This window comes from Mesoplodon densirostris, chromosome 8 (genome assembly GCF_025265405.1).
Source record: "Mesoplodon densirostris isolate mMesDen1 chromosome 8, mMesDen1 primary haplotype, whole genome shotgun sequence".
Lineage (NCBI taxonomy): Eukaryota > Metazoa > Chordata > Mammalia > Artiodactyla > Ziphiidae > Mesoplodon > Mesoplodon densirostris.
Genome location: NC_082668.1, coordinates 113493398 through 113516879, shown reverse-complemented (window position 1 = coordinate 113516879; position 23482 = coordinate 113493398). Strand labels below are relative to the sequence as shown.

The window sequence follows — 23482 nt, the reverse complement described above, 5'->3', positions numbered from 1 at the left end:
GGAGACACAAAAGGGAGGGGATATGGAAACATATGTATATGTATAACTGATTAAATTTGTTATAAAGCAAAAAAAAAAAAAAAAAGAAGAAGAATTACAATCCTGCAGCCTGTGGAACAAAAACCACATTCACAGAAAGATAGACAAGATGAAAAGGCAGAGGGATATGTTCCAGGTGAAGGAACAAGATAAAACCCCAGAAAAACTAAATGAAATGGAGATAAGCAATCTTCCAGAAAGGGAATTCAGAATAATGATAGTGAAGATGACCCAGGACCTCGGAAAAAGAATGGAGGCAAAGATCGAGAAGATGCAAGAAATGTTTAACAAAGAATCAGAAGAGTTAAAGAACAAAAAAACAAAGATGAACAATATAATAACTGAAATGAAAACTACACTAGAAGGAATCAATAGAAGAATAACTGAGGCAGAAGAACGGATAAGTGACCTGGAAGACAGAATGGTGGAATTCACTGCTGTGGAACAGAATAAAGAAAAAAGAATGAAAAGAAATGAAGACAGCCTAAGAGACCTCTGGGACAACATTAAACACAACAACATTCACGTTATAAGGGTCCCAGAAGGAGAAGAGAGAGAGAAAGGACCTGAGAAAATATTTGAAGAGATTATAGTCAAAAACTTCCCTAACATGGAAAAGGAAGTAGCCCCCCAAGTTCAGGAAGTACAGAGAGTGCCATACGGGATAAATCCAAGGAGAAACACAGTGAGACACATTGTAATCAAACTGGCAAAAATTAAAGACAAAGAAAAATTATTGAAAGCAGCAAGGGAAAAATGACAATTACATACAAGGGAACTCTGATAAGGTTAGCTGATTTCTCAGCAGAAACTCTAGTAGCCAGAAGGGAGTGGCATGCTATACTTAAAGTGATGAAAGGGAAGAACCTACAACCAAGATTACTCTACCCAGCAAGGACCTCATCCAGATTCAATGGAGAAATCAAAAGCTTTACAGATAAGCAAAAGCTAAGAGAATTCAGCCCCACCAAACCAGCTCTACAACAAATGCTAACAGAACTCCTCTAAGAGAGAAACACAAGAGAAGAAAAGTACCACAAAAATAAACCCAAAACAATTAAGAAAATGGTCATAGGAACATACATATCAATAATTACCTTAAACGTGAATGGATTAAATGCTCCAACCAAAAGACACAGGCTTGCTGAATGGATACAAAGACAAGACCCCTATATATGCTGTGTACAAGAGACCCACTTCAGACCTAGGGACACATACAGACTGAAAGTGAGGAGATGCAAAAAGATATTCCACGCAAATGGAAATCAAAAGAAAGCTGGAGTAGCAATACTCATATCAGATAAAATAGACTTTAAAAATAAAGAATGTTATAAGAGACAAAGAAGGACACTATATAATGATCAAGGGATCAATCCAAGAAGAAGATATAACAATTGTAAATATTTATGCACCCAACATAGGAGCACCTCAATACATAAGGCAAATACTAACAGCCATAAAAGGGGAAATCAACAGTAACACACCCATAGTAGGGGACTTCAACACCCCACTTTCACCAATGGACAGATCATCCAAAAGAAAATTAATAAGGAAACACAAGCTTTAAATGCCACAATAGACCAGATAGATTTAATTGATATTTCTAGGACATTCCATCCAAAAACAGTAGATTTTACTTTCTCTCGTGTGCATGGGACATTTTCCATGATAGATCATATCTTGGCTCACAAATCAAGCCATAGTAAATTTAAGAAAATTGAAATCATATCAAGCATCTTTTCTGACCACAACGCTATGAGATTAGAAATCAATTACAGGGGAAAAAATGTAAAAAACACAAACACATGGAGGCTAAACAATACATTACTAAATAACCAAGAGATCACTGAAGAGATCAAAGACGAAATCAAAAAATACCTAGAGACAAATGACAATGAAAACATGCTGATGCAAAACCTATGGGATACAGCAAAAGCAGTTCTAAGAGGGAAGTTTATAGCTATACAAGCCTACCTCAAGAAACAAGAAAAATCTCAATTAAACAATCTAATGTTACACCTAAAGGAACTAGAGAAAGAAGAACAAACAAAACCCAAAGTGAGCAGAAAGAAGGAAATCATAAAGATCAGAACAGAAATAAATGAAATAGAAACAAAGAAAACAATAGCAAGAATCAATAAAACTAAAAGCTGGTTCCTTGAAAAAGAAAACAAAATTGATAAACCATTAGCCAGACTCATCCAAAAAAGAGGGAGAGGACTCAAATCAATAAAATTAGAAATGAAAAAGGATAAGTTACAACAGACACTGCAGAAATACAAAGCATCCTAAGAGACTACTACAAGCAACTCTATGCCAATAAAATGGACAACCTGGAAGAAATGGACAAATTCTTAGAAAGGTATACCCTTCCAAGACTGAACCAGGAAGAAATAGAAAATATGAACAGACCAATCACAAGTAATGAAATTGAAACTGTGATTAAAAATCTTCCAACAAACAAAAGCCCAGGACCAGATGGCTTCACAGTTGAATTCTATCAAACATTTAGAGAAGAGCTAACACCTATCCCTCTCAAACTCTTCCAAAAAAATTGCAGAGGAAGGAACACTCACAATCTCATTCTATGAGGCCACCATCACCCTGATACCAAAATCAGACAAAGATACTACAAAAATAGAAAATTACAGACCAATATCACTGATGAATATAGATGCAAAAATCCTCAACAATATACTAGCAAACAGAATCCAACAACACATTAAAAGGATCATAACCATGTTCAAGTGGGATTATCCAAGGGATGCAAGGATTCTTCAATATATGCAAATCAATCAATGTAATACACCATATTAACAAATTGAAGAATAAAAACCACATGATCTTCTCAATAAATGCAGAAAAAGCTTTTGACAAAATTCAACACCCATTTATGATAAAAACTCTCCAGAAAGTGGGAATAGAGGGAACTTACCTCAACATAATACAGGCCATATATGACAAACCCACAGCAAACATCATTCTCAATGGTAAAAAACTGAAAGCACTTCCTCTAAGATCAGAAACAAGACAAGGATGTCCACTGTCTCCACTATTATTCAACATAGCTTTGGAAGTCCTAGCCATGGCAATCAGAGAAGAAAAAGAAATAAAAGGAATCCAAATTGGAAAAGAAGCAGTAAAATTGTCACTGTTTTCAGATGACATGATACTATGCATGGAGAATCCTAAAGATGCCACCAGAAAACTGCTAGAGCTAATCAATGAATTTGGTAAAGTAGCAGGATACAAAATAAATGCACAGAAATCTCTTGCATTCCTATACACTAATGATGAAAAATCTGAAAGAGAAATTAATGAAACACTTCCATTTACCATTGCAACAAAAAGAATAAAATACCTAGGAATAAACCTACCTAGGGAGACAAAAGACCTGTAAGCAGAAAACTGTAAGATACTGATGAAAGAAATTAAAAATGATACCAACAGATGGAGAAATATACCATGTTCTTGGATTGGGAGAATCAATATTGTGGAAATGACTATACTACCCAAAGCAACCTACAGGTTCAATGCAATCCCTATCAAATTACCAATGGCATTTTTTACAGAACTAGAACAGAAAATCTTAAAATTTGTATGGAGACACAAACGACCTTGAATAGCCAAAGCAGTCTTGAGGGAAAAAAAACGGAGCTGGAGGAATCAGACTCCCTGACTTCAGACTGTACTACAAGCTTCAATAATCAAGACAATATGGTACTGACATAAAAACAGAAATATAGACCAATTGAACAGGATGGAAAGCCCAGAGATAAACCCACGCACCTATCATCAACTAATCTATGACAAAGGAGACAATGATATACAATGGAGAAAAGACAGTCTCTTCCATAAGTGGTGCTGGGAAAACTGGACAGCTACATGTAAAAGAATAAAATTAGAACACTCCCTAACACCATACACAAAAGTAAACTCAAAATGTATTAGAGACCTAAATGTAAGACTGGGCACTATAAAACTCTTAGGGGAAAACATAGGAAGAACACTCTGACATAAATCACAGCAAGATCTTTTTTGATCCATCTCCTAGAGTAATGGAAATAAAAATAAAAATAAATAAATGGGACCTAATGAAACTTAAAAGCTTTTGCACAGCAAAGGAAACCATAAACAAGATGAAAAGACAACCCTCAGAATGGGAAAAAATATTTGCAAATGAATCAACGGACAAAGGCTTAATCTCCAAAATATATAAACAGCTTATGCAGCTCAGTATTTAAAAAACAATCAACCCAACCCCAAAATGGGCAGAAGACCTAAATAGACATTTCTCCTAAGAAGACATACAGATGGCCAACAGACATATGAAAAGCTGCTCAACATCACTAATTGTTGAGAAACACAAATCAAAACTACAATGAGGTATCACCTCACACCGGTTAGAATGGGTATCATCAGAAAATCTACAAACAACAAATGCTGGAGAGGATGTGGAGGAAAGGGAACCCTCTTACACTGTTGGTGGGAATGTAAATTGATACAGCCACTATGGAGAACAGTATGGAGGTTCCTTAAAAAACTAAAAATAGAATTACCATATGACCCAGCAATCCCACTACTGTGCATATACGCAGATAAAACCATAATTCAAAAAGACACATGCACCCCAATGTTCATTGCAGTCCTATTTACAATAGCCAGGTCATGGAAGCCACCTAAAAGCCCGTTGGCAGTCGAATGGATAAAGAATATGTGGTACATATGTACAATGGAATATTACTCAGCCATAAAAAGGAACGAAATTGGGTCATTTGTAGAGACATGGATGCATCTAGAGACTGTCATACAGAGTGAAGTAAGTCAGAAAGAGAAAAACAAACATTGTATATTAATGCATATATGTGGAACCTAGAAAATTATACAGATGAACCAGTTTGCAGAGGAGAAATTAAGACACAGAAGTTGAGAAAAAACATATGGACACCAAGGGGGAAAAGCAGCGGGGGTTCAGGGTGAGTGGTGTGATGAATTGGGAAATTGAGACTGACGTGTATATACTGATGTGTATAAAATATATGACTAATAAGAACCTGCTGTATAAAAAAATAAATAAAATTAAATTTTAAAAATGTTCAGTGACTAGGAAAGGATATATATATGTAAAATTTTACTTAGTATTTCAGAAGTCCTTTGTGTCATATTGCTATCTTTTCTTTTCCTCTTTTTATATTTTCATTTTTTTCTTTCTCCTTAATTGTGTGTATATGATTTCTTTTACTTTAATTCATTTTTAGTCTCTTCCCTTTCTTCCTTTCTCTCCATTGCACCTCCTTCTCATACCTCCGTATACTTCCTCTCTAATATTTTCTCATCTCTCCCTTTCTTCCTTCTTCCTAATTTTCTGTTCTCATTTTAATCCTCTTTTCCTCCTCAATCCCACAATTAAAATCATGTCTTAACACTACCTTGTCTTCATAATGTTTCACAAAAAACTATGATTGAAAAATATTTTCTGAATTTATCATGAAGAAACTTCTGTTTGCTTTTGAAAATGGCTTTATTTTCTTCTGTATTTTTTCCCTTAAATATAATTTTATTTCTCTGTGACCATGGGTTGATTTTTTTTTTTACCATGAGCAAATGAATACCTTTGATTTAGAAGTAGAAAATTTTCAACTACCTCTTGTCTCATGTAATTTATTTTTTCCCATTCATTTTTGATAATAAAGAGAAGCCATGAGAAATTATTAGTATATTACTTTCATATTGCTGCCTCTAGCTGTATTTATTCATTAACTTATTCAGTTAACTAGTCACTGTAATACAATAAACTATTGATCACTTTTAAAAATATTTATCCAACAAGATGCTCTCTAGTAAGTTATAAAGGTAAAAATTTAATGGGCTTTAATCTCTAAAAATTGCTGCCTATGTCATTAAATATCAGGTGATATTGGTTTCTAAATATAAAAAGAACACTTTTATCCACAATTTAGTGCATTAAGTGCATTTTTATGACAAGTCTTACATTATAAATGCTGAATCCTTAATGAAAGTGTATAAAGTTGAAGTATTCACATTTTAACTTCTATAATTGAATATTTGGGATAGATTCTTTGAAAATATGCTATTATTTAAATAATCTGAAATTTCTTATATCAGGGAGATAGAATAAATCTCTGAGAACATCTAATTTCCCAAATTTGTATTATAGAGGACGACAGTTATTTACAAGTGAGGTGGTTTGGTGTGCCTGAAATCACACAGATTCACAGTCCAAAGCAAGAATCAGAAAACTTAATGGTTATAATAGAATATGATAATTTCTCTGGTAGAAGTGGACACAGTTCAAAAAAAGGAAGTCAGTGGAAAGTATTTCTGGAAGAAAGAATGTGAATACACAATCATGAGGCATGAAACTATTTATACTTGCAAGATAAAAGTTGTTCAATGTGGCTGGAACAAAATATTGAAGATAAATCAAAGGTATAGGCTATAGGGTAGGCTGGAGGCAGATCATAAAAGCCTTATGTTTCATCTTAAGGAGTTTGTAATTAACAATAAAGTATCAATGTTAAACCATTGACAATTAAAATAATATTCTTATTCTGGCCATGGAGTACCTGAAAGTAGACATGGCCTCTTGGCAAAAAGAAAGAAAAGAAAAGTGAAACAGAAAATACAAGATTTTTTTTTCAAAAATAACAGGATAAAATACATGACACAACACTTTTCAAGCATGGGACAAGAGTCACGATAGGCCTCTGATCCCTGAAAGAAGCGAAAAAAGTCAGCTGAATGTTGTAATTGTCCTGGCTCTCTGGCTAGAATTATTTTTTGAATTCTAGGGTAAAAAGGAACAATTAAATAAGTGTATAAGGGTATCTCAGAGTCACAGTTGAGGCAGAAATTGGCGTTCAGAAGGGTTGAAGATTCTGGAATGTTGGGAAGGTGGATAACACTGGAGCACAAGAAGAGACAGAGTGAGAGGACACCAGGAATCTGCATAGGGTTATGAGGGATCATCCTGCATCTGTTGCTGAAAATACCTAGCTGAGCATACATAGGAAGATACTCTGAGCCTGGGAAAAGCCAGAGCTCACACAGTGCTGGGATATATTAAAGTTCCAAACAGTCAGAACACTGGAATGTTTAGGAGAGATCCCAGAAGAGTCATGCCTTAGTATTAGAGCTTAACAAGTCATAGAGCAAAGGTCATTCAAACTCACACTAAATAAAATATTTTTTAAAGCTTTCAAATAATTAAGCTGACCTGCAAATAGCATAAACATCTGCTATAACAAAGTCCAGCAATTAATAAAAGGACAGAACGATGTCCAGAACTCAACAATGTAAACATCACAGTGGTCAGAATCCAATAAAACATTACTGGCTACATATAGAAGCTAGAAAATATGACTCATAACTAGGAAAAGAAAGCCAGTGAATTGAGGCAGATTCAGATATGATGGAAATTATGGAATCCACTGACAAATACAATAAACTGGCTATTATAAAAATGCTAAAATTTATCAAGAAAAAATGAATGTAGTGAGAAATAGAATATATTTTAAGAACTTAAAATATGTGAAATTAAAACTTCTCTGAAAAATACTAAAAGCAAATTAGACACTGCAGAAGGAATATTAGTGAACTTGAAACATTATCTATAGACACTTCCAGATGCAGAGAAAACTAATGAAAGAAATGAACAGAGCCTAAGATAGTTTAGGCCAATATCCATATCTATAATATTTTAAATTAAAGTTGAAATGGAAAAAATATTTAATGAAATAATGGCCAAATCCAAATCTGGTGAAAAATATAAAGTTGCTCAACAACCCTCAAGCAGGATACAAAAATAAAAAGACATTTACTTCCACATATTACATACATAGTAAGAAAGCCAAGAGTGACTGCAGGCTTCTCATCAGAAAAAAGCAATTGAGAAAAACCTTTAGAATACTGATGGGAAGCAAAACAATACAAAACTTATCAACATAGAATAACAAACTTAGAAGATGTCCCTCAAAAGTAAAGCCAAAATAAATAATCAAGAAAAAAGAAACAAGAATGTGTTGCCATCAGACATGCATCTTTAAATAACACAAAGATCAAAGAAGAATTTAGGAAAATAATTGGAAAATATTTTGAGCCAAATGAAAATGAAAACACAACTAATCTAAATTTAGGGATACCTAACATTGTGATTAGAAATAAGTTTATGTCTCTAAATTCTTACTTTATAAAAAAGGAAATCTTTAAAATCAATCATCTAAGATTCCACCTTAAGAAGCTAGAAAAAAAGAGCAAATTAATCCAAAGTAAGTTGAAGGAAGGAAATTATAAAGATAAGAATAGAAATAAATGATATAGAAAATGGACTGGCAGTACAGAAAAACATATTAAAAACCAAAAATATTTTCTTAGAAAACATAAATAAAATTGATAAAGTTCTAGATAGACCCTTAAAAGAAAAAGTACACTGTCATTTTCATTAATGAAATAGATGATGTTAATAACAGGTTCTACAGACATTGGAATGCCAGTAATGGAATACTATAAGTAATTTTAGGGCAGTAAATTTGACATCTTAGATAAAATGGGTAAATTTCTTAAAAGAAAAATTTCTAAACATTCAAACAGGAAGATATACAATATATAAATATCCCATTATCTACTAAAAGTTTTAATTCACAGTTAATACTCTTCCCACAAAGTAAATTCCAGTTCCAGTAGCTTCACTGGTGCATTCTGTTCAACATTTAATATATTAATACCAAGTTCACATATACTCTCAGAAAATATAAGGCCAACATCAACCAGATTCCAGATTCAACATAGACATAACAAGGACAAAAAAAATCAATTTTTCTCATGAATATTGATGCAAAATTCCTTAACTAAATGGTAGCAAGAAAAATCCAGCAATTTATAAAAGAATAATATATTATGACCATGTGGGGTTTACCTGAGGAATCCATGATTGCTATGATATTCAATAATTAATCAATACAACTTACTATGTTATACTGTCAACTTAACAACTCAAAGGATTTAGAAAAAATATTTGATTAAAAATGAAAAACAACAATAATAATAAAGTAATAATAATAACTGGGGCAGAAGAAAAAAAATGATTTAACTTGATGAATGGTATGTACAAAAATACAACAACTGACATCATACTTAATGTTGAAGACAATGCATTTCCCCCAAAACTGGGAAAAAGTAAAAATGTCTGCTCTCACCACCTCTTTGCAACATTGTGTTAGAGGACTTAGTGAAATGAGGCAAGAAAAAGAAATATAGGTAAAAAAAATTGCCTTTATTTGCAGAAGATATAAACAAAACAGAACCAAATTAAAAAAAAATGGAATCCACACACACTCATAATACTATTAGAAATAATGAGTGAATTTATCAGGGTTATTACAACTATAGGTTAATGTACAAAAATCAACTATTTTATATGCTATAAGGCAATGCAAAATTTAAAAATAACTACTTAAAGTAACATCTGAAACTATGTACTATATACTATAGTATACTATATACTATCCAATAATACATCTGATAGAAATGTGTCAGTCTCCTAAAATGAAAGCAAACATTTCTGGAAGAAATTAAAGACTCAAATGGATATAGACATGCATACATATTTATGGATTAGAAAGTTCACTGTTTTTAGTCTATAAAAATCCTCAAAAAATCTATATTTTTAATATAGCAATAAAAATTCCAGCAAGTTACTGATATTTCTCTCCCTTCATGTTTTGTCAGTTTTCTCTCTCTTTTTTTTTTTTTTGGTTTTTATAAAAAAAGCCATTTTAATATTTTCTATTGCTATATTGTTGAATTCATTAATCTTTTCTTCTGCAGTATCTAATATGTTGTTAATCCTATCCAGTATTTTTTCTTCTTAGATTTTATAGTTTTCATGTATCTCAAATTTTTCAATTCTTATTTTTAGAATTTTAACTTGTTTGTTTTTAAAATGTCTTTCATATTTCTCCTTAGTATCCTCAGGCTTTTTTTAAACTTAACACATGGAATGTAATTATAATCTCTGTTTCAATGTCATTATCTATTATGTGCATCTGTGTCATTTCTGGGTTCTTTCTATTGAATAAAATTTGTACTCATCATGGGTGAAATTTTCCTGATTTTTTGCATGCTTGGTAACTTTGTATTAGAATTCAGGCATTGTGAATTTTAAATCATTGGGTGCTAGATAATTTTGTATTATTTAAAATATATTCTTAAGCATAACATTTACATGATCAGATTTACATTTTGAAAACGTAAATGCTAATTCCAAGTATAAGGGGCAACTGGAGACAATTTCACTGGAATAAAGAAGCTCAATTAGAAAACTGTTGTAATAATCCAGAAGAGAATTTATGAGAGAGTAATCGGTGACTAACACAGTGCCTGTCAAATGGTAATGATGGATAATTATTTGTGTTACACTGTTTCTTAATCAACACATAGAGATTATTTACACTATCCTTTTTGACTTATAGAATATTTTATATTGGAAAGCAATTCTATGCTGAAGGAAGCTATCCTGAAGAAGAAGATAGTAAAGTCAGAAATTAAAACGCTTCATATTGATGACTATGGTAAAGTTTTGTGCATGCTATGTTATTAAAAAAAATCTTTCTCTGCACCTTATAGTTTTACATATAAATGACTCTCCATCTTTAATATTTTGCTCTTTCTTTAAAAGAACTTCCTTTACAGTTGTCCTTTCCCAAAGATTTTACGGACCGAAACCAGTATGCTCTTCTGTTAATAATGTAAGTATTTTATTTGTTTTTGAAATAAAGGAACCTAAAGAGTTTAGAATTTTTCTTATGTCTCACATGGCAGTATTCTGATTAAAAAACAACAGAAGAAATCCTATATGTGTAGATAAATGGAACAGCTATCAGTTGTATGAGTTCCTCAAGGACACCACCACTAAATAATATGGAAGGGTGTGTAATTGTTTGTGCTTCTTGCATCCCAAATTGCACTCAATATTACTCCTGGGAATAATGATACATATAGTTTGGTTTATGGATGTCTGCTTAGCAATTACTCAAGCTCTATGCTCACTTTGTTTTTTTTCTTTCTTTCTTTGTGATATATTTGTCATATCAAAGTTATACTAGATTTGTAAAAGCCATTTTTTTTAAAATTGTGGTGAGAGCACTTAACATGAGATCTACCCTCTGGACAAAATTTTAGGTATACAATACAGTGTTGTTAACTACAGGCACAGTGCTGTATAGCAGATCTCTAGAACTTATTCATCTTGCATGACTGAAACTTTATACCCATTGAAAAGCAACTCCCCATCCCTCCCCCCTCCAGCCCCTGGCAACCACCATTCTACTCTCTGCTTCTATGAATCTGACTATTTTAGATGCCTCACGTAAGTGGAATCATGCAGTATTTGCCCTTCTGTGACTGGTTGTTTCACTTAGCATGATGTTTTTAAAGTACATCCATGTTTTCACAGGTAAGCCTTATGTTTTCTCTTAGTTCTTGATGCAGCATTGAGGAAACATTTATTTCCATTGTTGAAACAATTTGTTATATTTATATTACTCTTACCAGTTTTCCTTCCTGGATTTAAGGTCAGCAGGAGGCCACTCCTGTCCTCAGAAAAACCTGACTCTTAGGTTTTTCCAACTTGGAATTGACTTTGGAATTGAATTCATTCATACTTTCTGTGAGATTATATTGTGACTATATACTACTGGGCACAGAGACCTCTAACATCTATTGGTTAACTAACTTGATATTGATGTAGAATTGTATTCCTGAGAGTTATTAGCTATTTTCCTTATTAAGAGCCCAGCCAATATATGGCTATGACAGTGCTTAAAATTGTCTACGATTGTTCAGAGCCTTTTTGGAAGAGTAGAATAGAAAATAACATTACTTGCTATAACTATTGAATGTGGACAGTAAGTATTCAGTCTGCGGAATCCAACTGCCTGGCTTCAAATTCCAGTTTTGTCATTTACTAACAGTGTGTCCTTGAACAAGTTACGTAACCTCTTGTAAGGTTCAGCTTTTCCAAATATAAAATGAGCATTATAATCCAGCCTATGTTTTAAGGCTGCTTTTTAGATTAAATGAAATAACATATAAAATGCCTAGCACATGAGTCTTATAATTATTGTGATTATAATTCATTCCTTTTTATATAGATTGCATTGATTTAGATCTTTTGATAAATAGAAGCAATTTGTCATTTCATTTTAATAAGCCAAATAATACAGAAAATACAATACTTAATATTTTCACTCAGTTTATTACCAACTCTAATACCTTGAGCTATCTTTGTTTCTCATGCCAGGACCTTTCTCCTTTGTCCCTAATAGCCAGAGGCCCTGAAATTTCTTGATATCTTCCTGAGGAAGTTCTTATTTGCTCTTTTCTTATCTTAACTCCTTCTCCTGTATCTTCTCTTTCACTTAGTTGTCTTTAGTGCCTTTTTTTAAATTGAAGTATAATAAATTTTAATTGATTTACAATGTTTCAGGTATACAGCAAAGTGATTCAGTTAATCTATTATATATATACTTAATCTATTATATATATATACATTTTATACATACTGTATATATGTTTATCTCAAACTCCTAATTTGTCCATCCTCCCCCATTTCCCCTTTGGTAACGATAAGTTTGTTTTCTCTGTCTGTGAGTCTATTTCTGTTTTGTAAATAAGTTCATTTTTATCATTTTTTAAGATTCCATGTATAAGTGATAGGGTATGATATTTGTCTTTCTCTGTCTGACTTACTTCATTTAGTATGATAATCTTTAGGTCCATCCATGTTGCACATGGCATTATTTCATTCATTTTTGTGGCTGAGTATTCAATTCCTATTTGAAATGTATGTGTGATTTATTGGGGAAATATCTCAGGCACTAAAGTGAGAAAAAACTGAAAAAAAAAATCTCAACCTCATGTTCTGTCTCAGTCATATCTCCTTTTGGGAAAAGGGATTGTTCTTTTTATTCAATGAGAAATGAGGCTTCTCAGGGAAAGGAACTCTACTAGGCATCCTTCGTTGAAGCATGACTTACATATGCAGTTGGATGTGTAGACAGTTCTTCCCATTCACATATCCACTGGCTCCAGAGTGTGTCAGACTTTGGGGGAAAAAGTAGACAAGAGTTCAAATTCTCTCTGTAGACTTGAGTCAGAGAAGCCAACTGGCTTGTCCTGCCATCAGATTTGTGCTTTGGTCTGGGTGATTTTTAGTTCATAAGAGGAATATAAGGAATTGCACAAGACTCAACTCTCTTATTAGAAAGGGATAGTCAAGTGTTTTTTAGAGGCAGGAGAATAGAGTAAAAGTACTGGCTTAGGAGTCAGGTAGGCCTGGGTTCAAATCTCAGCTCAAAGATTTACCAGTACATTGCTTAATTTTTCTAAGCTTCAGTTTCCTTATAAATAAATTGAAAACAATAACATGGAATTATATATATAAACATGTCACCATAGTGTCTGGAAGAGCATAAACATTTGCATTTGGTGTTTAATAAATTGTAACCATAATCTTAGTTATTATTAGAAGTAGTAGTCATTTTAATATTTAAAAGTATCAATTTAAACATTTAATAATATATTTTAGCATCCATAAAATTATTTAATAGACATTACTAAAGCAGATAAGATAATATAGTTAGGCCTATAGAGTTTAATTTGCCACTTTTTTAGTTGAAAAGAATAAAAGTGAGTACTAATTCATTAGTTTTCATTTGTTTTTATATGCTGATTATACTAAATATTAATTTAATTTATCCAAACTCCTTGATTTTTAGAGGTAAATTCTCAGAAGTTTCACAGAATATGACTTACAAAGCCAAACTGAGGATTTTTTTCTTTTTTGATTTTATATTTATAAAATTATTGATTGCTTTAAGCTACATGATCATTCCTAAAATATTTATGCTTGGAAACCCATATAGGTCAGAATGCCTTAAGTGTAAAGTGTCTTTTACCTGTTTTTTAGGTTTATAATTTAAGGGCATTTTTTTCCTTAAGATTAAGTACTGTGTTCAGTTATAAGTGGACTCCACACTCAAAAAAAGAAAATAATAATAATTGTCTTTTTTCCCCTAAATGGACAATTTGACAGTGAAGAATAGTAAATAAAGTAACTAATATTTACATGAGGCTAAGAGATGATTTAGTGATTTTGGTATCACTACTTTATTGCTATTCTGTGCAGTGCATCTAGTACCTGACAGGCTGTGAGTCACTTCTTCATCTATAGAGATGGGTTTGCGTCCAGGAAATTCTATAGTGAATGCATAAGTTGGAGACCGGTTGTAGCAATCTGAGGAGCTGAAGGAAGATTGGCCTTGAAGAAAGTAACCTCTGGCTATTAGGGATCATCTTTCTGCTAAGTTTTCATTATGGAACCTCAGAAGAAATGGTCCTTTGAGGACCTCTCTGTGGCCATATTTTCTGAAACTCAAACCTAATTTCATGATATTGAAAGTACAAGTGAATCAATGGCAACCAAATATTTTACTGTAATAGAAAATCTAAGAAGCATTGCCACTACAAATGTTTCTCAGTGGCCTCAACTTAAGTAGCCTCTGTGGGGTCATGACCCCCTTTTCTTTTTTTACTCCTATTGCCCTTTCTTCAATCTTTCTCCTTAACGTTATATTGAGTACTTAAGAACCCAGTAGTCTATATTCACGTTCATACCTATTCTATATGCATCTAGTCTACACTATATATACTATATCCATCTATATCCAATTCAGCATGTATCTCCTTGAATTATTGTTTCTTATGTTATTCTTATTTTCTACTCCTATATATGTAACTTAGTACAATATAAATTTACCATGTTGCTTTTATGTGCAAGAAGCTGTGCTAATGGCTGAAATGGCATCTTGAAATCTGTAATCATTTTTTTAGATTTGTGTTATCTCCACAATACCTGGCACACATAGAGGAACCTTATGAAAACTTACTAACTAATCTGTAATTCTTTTAATGGTGCAAGACTGAAGATTACTTGAGAGAGAACCTACAGTTATAGATGTTTATTTGATAAATTAATATAAATCTAAAGGCCTAGAGCCTGATAAGAAACAATCTAAACATATATATTGTTATTAGAGATGAAAGGTTTTTTCTCTGTTCACTATGTTCCTGAAGACAAGCATATCAAGCTGAGGAGTTTCATTCAGTACCAAGGAATCATCATGTCTTCCCATTTTATACTCTTTCATGTTCAACTTATCCATGCCACCCTTGGCAAAGGTCTGACACAGAGAGGCAGTGACTGTTCAACACATTACATTAATTTCCAGAATGCAACATCCTTTATCATGCCCTTATGACTTAGTCCCATCTTGCTGAATTCATCTTCCTTGAAATACTAATGAATTCTTGATCATCCATCAAGTCTTATCTTCCTGAAGCTTTCTTTCACCCTCTTCATCAGCCCATCTATATCCTATAACAATCTCAAATCTATGCCTCCTCCTACAGTGACAGCCTTCTGTTCAAAGTCTTTCCATATATCTTGAATCATATTGATCATATTGTTACTTTTCCCACTTTACCCTAATTTGGTGAGGATGTTTTTATATACTATTTAGGGAATTTCTGACTCCCACTAGATGTTGCACCAATGTTTCTGAAGGAAAAATCCATGGTCCAGAAGTGAGTATTTAGAGAAACAATTTATAGAATGGCTTATGAATATTTCAGCATCTTAGGAAAATAGAAATGTTAAAAATCTTAATTTTAGGGCTTCCCTGGTGGTGCAGTGGTTGAGAGTCCACCTGCCGATTAAGGGGACATGGGTTTGTGCCCCAGTCTGGGAAGATCCCACATGCCGCGGAGCGGCTGGGCCCATGAGCCATGGCCACCGAGCCTGTGCGTCCGGAGCCTATGCTCTGCAATAGGAGAGGCAACAACAGTGAGAGGCCCGTGTACCTCAAAAAATAAAATAAAATAAAATAAATTAAATTAAAAAAACAACTTTATTTTAATATAGTAATATATTCCATGCATTAAACAATGCCTTATTCATTTATGTCTTCCTCACAGCAACTAGTTTTTGCAGAGTTGCTCCACAAATTTGTGTTGTGAAGAGATTGACAATGGCCAGAAATCAGATGAATATGGTTATTACTACAGTATACTACAGTTTCCCACTAAGCCATTTTAACTGGAGAGCATTATTCATTTTTATCTAGATATTTTCATCATTTAGTCAACGTTATTCATATCAGAGTCCTAGAACTTGGTCATCTTAATGGAAGTAAGCTGTTTGCCAGCTCTTTTTGTATAGTTATTCTGGTAAAAAGCAGGGTATAAATGGTATATTCATACTGAGCGAAATTATCCAGATACTCATCTCCAGCAGTCAAGTTAACGTCACTACTTTCTTCATACACACATTTTCCTTTCAAAAAACAATATGGATGTTATTTAAAATGTTGAATAACATTAGGTTCTTGGGGCCATAGTGTCTTGTCTTGACCTTTGAACCAATGGAGTCCTCCAAGAGGACTTTTTCAAGTCCCACACCAGGCATAGAGCATAACTGGACGAGTCAATTCTAATCTGTCACCCTGCTCTCTACCTATACTTCCTTTTCTGTAATGTATTGCTATATCCTCTCTCTTCCAGTTTCTTTTCCACTCTGCTGCTAGAGTGAACTTTGTGAGATCCATATCTGAAAATGTGGCTCTCCTGGGAAAAATCCTCTCATTATTATTCTCCAATTGATTAAAAGTTCACTTTTCCTAACCCAGCATACAAAAGTTTTCATCTGTTTCCCACATATATCTCCATCTTTACCCACCCTCTAAAGAGACATTTAGTGCTCTAGATATTTTTAAAAACTGTTTTAAAAATGAAATACCAGCTTCTCAATCATTTCTCTGTGTCTTTTTCCACAGTCTCCCAGTACCTTTAGTTTCTATTAAGACTTTGAGATGTATTTTTACATAATTCTATACACACCTCTGTTATAACATGAAACCACACCAGATTACATACAATATTTGCTTTGCTGTCTCTTCTTTTAAACTATAAACTAATTGCTGATAACAACCCTTTTTGTATTGTTTTACCTTAACACAGTGCTTAGAGCATTATTTATGTTCCTAAAACATTCATAGAATGAATGAATAAATGAATGTATGAAGGAGTGAATATATGAATGAAGGAATACATGAATGAATAGACAAAGAAATCAATCAACCCTGAGTTAGTCATCAGGAATGAGTTAAATCAAAGTAGAGAAAAAGAGAGGTAAATTATTTGAGAGTTTATAATGTGTTAAATCAGCTTTTAGGATGAATCAATTTTTCTGCAGTTTAGTCAATTTTTCTGCAGTTTAGTTTAGTTTCATGTTATCTTTTTACTGTTTCTCTTTTACATTTGATTATTGAGATTATCTTCTTAAAATAATATGATTTAATAATAGCTACCATTTACTGAGTGTTTATTGTACAAGGGGCATCATGCGAAGGATGTATAAATGCCATCTTTAATTCTTACAGAGACCAAGTGAGGTAAATATCACTTTCCTCAGTTTAACACAAGGAAACTATGACTAAAATATGACATGGGTATTAACTCCAAGATCATGGGCAGGACAAAATTAGTGTTTGAACTCAAAGGTTTTTTCAATTTATTTTTCAGATCAAAAAGCTCTGCTCTTTCTACTACACAATACTCTACTTACATATCCCATTGCATGATAATTATTATTGGAAGATTATCAAAAATGCCATCCAGAATCAATAGGGACTTCTCTAAAACCAAATTCATATAATCTTCCATTCTTCCCACTTAACAGTTTGTGATAATCTCTAGAATGTAACATTTTCCACCTGTACCGTGTTAATGCTTTAGTGTAAAATAAAGATTATAAAGGATGAATTGTGGGATTGGGATTGACATATATACACTACTATGTATAAAACAGGTAACTAATGAGAACCTACTGTATAGCACAGGGAATTCTACTCAGTGCTCTGTGGTGACTTAAATGAGAAGGAAATCCAAAAAAGAGGGGTTATGTGCATACGTATAGCTGATTCACTTTGCTGTACAGCAGAAACTAACACAACATTGGAAAGCAACTATACTCCAATAAAAAATTAATTTAAAAACATCATGAGTAAGTTCCTAGATAGTCCACATGAAAGATCAAATTCTCAATCCACACTATTTCATAAAATTCCAAATTCTAATCAGAGAGTTCACTTTATGGGAAGTCTTTACTCTCTTCACTTACTATGTGGATTCATAGACTTTTGAGCAGATCAGATTGTTAGAAGTAAGTTGGTGGGGCTTCCCTGGTGGTGCAGTGGTTGAGAGTCCGCCTGCCGATGCAGGGGACACGGGTTCGTGCCCCGGTCCGGGAAGATTTTACGTGCCGCGGAGCGGCTGGACTCGTGAGCCATGGCTGCTGAGCCTGTGCGTCCGGAGCCTGTACTCCACAACGGGAGAAACCACAGCAGTGAGAGGCCCACATACCGCAAAAAAAAAAAAAAGAAAGAAAAGTTTGTTTTGTTTCCCAAGAGTAAAGACACACATATTCCAAAATTTCTATAACATTATTTGCTTATCCACTTGTTCATGCCAAATACATACCCATTTCACTCTCAGTTTTTTACAAAGATAACACATTTGCTAGATGTAAATGGACAAGAGAGATAGCTAGTACTTGTCTCAATGAGTCATTACTGCTTTGCCATGTAAGGAGGGTCAAACTTTAAATTTTAAGTTTCTGACTTTTCTCATTCTTGTTCATGTTGCTCATTTAAGTGAATGTAAAATGTATTCACACTGTAATACCCAGGAAATGATTAAGAAGAGAAAAGACAGTGGCATTTAATCTTGGTAATGGAAGGGGAGAAGGTGATCATTGCTTTTTATATTATTCTTGAACAGATTAGAGCTTGTTCTTTCACAGTCTATAGATAATGCCTCTTAATGTCAGTATTAATTTCTTAGTACTGTTTAAAACTGTACACACTCAAAGTTGATGTATTAAGAAAATGTCACAGGGAAAAAAATTCTAAATTTACAAAAATGTGTATGTAATATGAAAGACATAATATTCTCTTGACTATTTTAAATTGATAGATTTATGTACATCTACTAGTATAAAAATATATAAAGTCACTTCTATGACTTACATATTTATAGCATTTTAGCTCTTTTCCTCTCTTAATACAGGTCTCAGATATTAATGGTTTCATATGAATGACATGAATGATGTGATATGGTTTCATATGAATAATGTAAATTGATTACCTATTTGAAACATACAAGTATATTCTATAATTAAAGATAGGCTTCTGAGTGCTTTTCATAAGAAATGCTTCCTAATTCTGGTTTTGTTTTGTTTTGTTTTGTTTTGGATGGTCACATATTAAGTCATAAATGTAAGGGTATAACTATATTAGATCATTCTTTTCTTCTGTTTTAATTATTTATTTTTTTCTGATATCTTTGATAGAAGAAAACATTAACTATATTACTAATTTGACATGTCTTTAAAAGGTTAAACGAAGGATACTAAACATGGTGTTTTCTCCTTTGGTAATCCCACAAAGCCCCAAGCTGAAGGAGTGCATCAGTGACATTATATTACTTATTCATAGTTAGCACTATAGTTATTATTATTTCTGTTGAACTGACACAATAATGTAAGCTAAGATTAAAATTACCTGTGTTTATGTAGCCACATTTTTCAGTTGATAAATTGACATTTAGAATCTATCTAAAGGATTCTAGTTAGGAAAAATGTATTGTATAACCATCATGTATTATTGAAGGTGAATGATGCCCTGTCTACGATAAAATGAAGGTTCAAAGTTTGTATATAATTAGTATCCATCCCTATATTATAAATCCATTGCAATCTATGATATACATCCTATGTATTGTATGCCTCAATGTTACACTCACAACATTCTCATGCTGAATTGTATTCTACTTTAGAAAATGAAGGGAGTTCTCTGGGGGTCTAGTGTTTAGAACTCGGCACTTTCACTGCCTTGGCCCCGGGGTTCAACCCATGGTTGGGGCACTAAAATCCCACAAGCCATACAGCACACACACACACACACACACACACAAAATGGAAAATGAAGAAATATGAGATTGTTGTGAAGATTGCCATCAGCTTCTTATTTTAATATACACATACTTAGTTCTATTTCTTTTGGAATATACCCATAGTCCTTAAGCCAGCATGTAGAATATTTTCCATTATAATATCTAAAGCAGACCTTTTGCATAAAAGATTTACATAACAATTATATTCACATAAAGAATGAGTTAGAGTCTCCTGTTCTCGATCTGTTTATACAATGTGCTAAACTGTTTTTTTTATCTTTATTGGAGTATAATTGCTTTACAATGGTGTGTTAGTTTCTGCTTTATAACAAAGTGAATCAGTTTTACATATACATATGTTCCCATATCTCTTCCCTCTTGCGTCTCCCTCCCTCCCACCCTCCCTATCCCACCCATCCAGGTGATCACAAAGCACCGAGCTGATCTCCCTGTGCTATGCGGCTACTTCCCACTAGCTATCTATTTTATGTTTGGTAGTGTATATATGTCCATGCCACTCTCTCACTTTGTCGCAGCTTACCCTTCCCCCTCCCCATATCCTCAAGTCCATTCTCTAGTAGGTCTGCGTCTTTATTCCCGTCTTACCCCTAGGTTCTTCATGACATTTTTTTTAATTAGTTTCTGCTTTATAACAAAGTGAATCAGTCATACATATACATCTGTTCCCACATCCCTTCCCTCATGCATCTCCCTCCCTCCCACCCTCCCCATCCCACCCCTCCAGGTGGTCACAAAGCACCGAGCTGATCTCCCTGTGCTATGCGGCTGCTTCCCACTATCTATCTACCTTACGTTTGGTAGTGTATATATGTCCATGCCTCTCTTTCGCTTTGTCACAGCTTACCCTTCCCCCTCCCCATATCCTCAAGTCCATTCTCAAGTAGGTCTGTGTCTTTATTCCCGTTTTACCCCTAGGTTCTTCATGACATTTTTTTCTTCCTTAGATTCCATATATATGTGTTAGCATACGGTATTTGTCTTTCTCTTTCTGACTTACTTCACTCTGTATGACAGACTCTAGGTCCATCCATCTCACTACAAATAACTCAATTTTGTTTCCTTTTATGGCTGAGTAATATTCCATTGTATATATGTGCCACATCTTCTTTATCCATTCATCCGATGATGGACACTTAGGTTGTTTCCATCTCCTGGCTATTGTAAATAGAGCTGCAATGAACATTTTGGTACATGACTCTTTTTGAATTATTGTTTTCTCAGGGTATATGCCCAGTAGTGGGATTGCTGGGTCATATGGTAGTTCTATTTGTAGTTTTTTAGGGAACCTCTATACTGTTCTCCATAGTGGCTGTACCAATTCACATTCCCACCAGCAGTGCAAGAGTGTTACCTTTTGACTGTGAGTGATTTAGTTGTCAGTGCCTCAAAGGCCAGGGGTTGGGTGAAGTGCTTTCTAGCTCAGTGATTACACAGCCATCCCCAGCAATGGAAAATAAAGATCAACAAACCCCTTTCTCTTTCGACCTCCTCAACCACTCTGTTAGAAATTATCCCAAATGGAAATTGGCCAACAAATAAGAATTCATGTAGTAAGACTTCGACAGTAGGGATGATTAGGAGATTGGAACTTCCTTTTTTTTTTTTTTTTTTGCAGTACACGGGCCTCTCACTGTTGTGGCCTCTCCCGTTGTGGAGCACAGGCTCCGGATGCGCAGGCTCAGTGGCCATGGCTCACGGGCCCAGCTGCTCCACAGCATGTGGGATCTTCCCGGACCGGGGCACGAGCCCGCGTCCCCTGCATCGGCAGGTGGACTCTCAACCACTGCACCACCAGGGAAGCCCGGAACTTCCATTTTATTGCACAATTTCTGTCTACAAGACATCCCTGAGGCCCTTTTCTGTTGGTTCTCTTCTGATCACTTTATGTTTTGTCTAAGATGTTTATCCCAAGGTTAATTTTGTGTGGATAATACTAACAGTCCATTTTGGGGTTTTGTAGTTGGCTCATTAATATCCATGCTGTTTAACATTTCAACCTGTGTTCCAATAAGCTCTTCATTCTTTGGCTTCCTATATCAATATAAATAACTTGATTTAAAGAACTGAATTCTGTTTTTTTTTTTCATTGCTCTAATGATAGTTTTATGCAGTTTTTATATCATGCTAAGGAACAATCTCTAGCTTCTATTCAAGAGAAATCAAAGAACAAAATAGAATAGAATTTCCTTCCAGACAAGGAAGAATGCCTTTAGCAGACAGAAATTGACCCTGATATGTGGAAGACTATTCTACTAAAAATCGAAGGAGGAAAAGAAGAGAAGTGAGAAGAGCAGTAGGGTACGGATGAAAAAAGATGCAGTTTTATTAACACAAAATACCCTCCCAAATTGGAGATCAAATTTCGATCAAGAAAAAACATTAAATTTATTGTCTGAGCAACTTCTTGAATATTAAAAAAACTTATTGAAAAAAAATAATGCCTCAAAAAAAAAGACCTAATACTTATGTCATAAGTTCTATAAATCAGAAAGGTATACAAGGGTAACATTCTCTTGTTTTAGTGGTTCCAGAAGAAGTATATATCTGTGGAAGCAAAAGAAAGAATTAACACATACAGAGACACACAAATTACACTCAGATGCAAAATCACATGTGACTATGTGTAGAAAGAAATCAATTACACAGAAAAAAACAGAAATACATACATATTCATTCATTCTAAGTTAACTGAAAGACCCACCCACTGTGAAAAGTAGAACACTTTTACTGCAACTGAATTTTTCGTCCTTTGGACTGAGCCAAATAGGAAAAACTTGATTTTTATAATATAAAAGCTCAGGACTTATCACTGCAGAGTTGCCTAGGGATGGCCAGGTTTAGGAGCTCAGCTTCCTGCAAGGAATGAAAGAAGAAATAGTCAAGTCCCATAGCATTGACCAGAACATTGGGTTAATAATATTTAACAAACTACAAACTGGACACTTTGCTAAGCAATTTATATATATATACATATATATATATACATATATATATGTATATATATATATGTATATATATATGTATATATATACATATATATATGTATATATATATGTATATATATATATATGTATATATATATATATATAATTTTATTTAATATTTACCATAACTCTACTAGGTAGACACTATTATTATCATCTTCCACACCAAAGCAAACTTAGGCACAGGGAAGGGAAGGCACTTGTCAAAGTCACTGGGCCTGGGCTCAACTCATTTTCATTTTACCAACATATCATCTGTACTCTTTTCATGATAACACTCTCACATCACTATAAGGTTCAGGTCATTAATATAGGCAATATTTTCTAAAAAGTTTAACATGGGAAAGATC

The 23482-nt window shown here is 33.7% G+C and overlaps 1 protein-coding gene across 2 annotated transcripts in view; it reads left to right on the top strand.

Moving 5' to 3' along the window:
- DPP10 (dipeptidyl peptidase like 10) overlaps positions 1 to 23482 on the top strand; it is a 689759-nt gene that overhangs the window by 633991 nt on the left and 32286 nt on the right. For both annotated transcript variants that reach the window (XM_060106086.1, XM_060106085.1), the window contains 2 exons: positions 10530 to 10628; positions 10736 to 10805. In XM_060106086.1, the coding sequence (XP_059962069.1) occupies positions 10530 to 10628; positions 10736 to 10805 (169 nt within the window). The remainder of the gene's footprint in view (positions 1 to 10529; positions 10629 to 10735; positions 10806 to 23482) is intronic.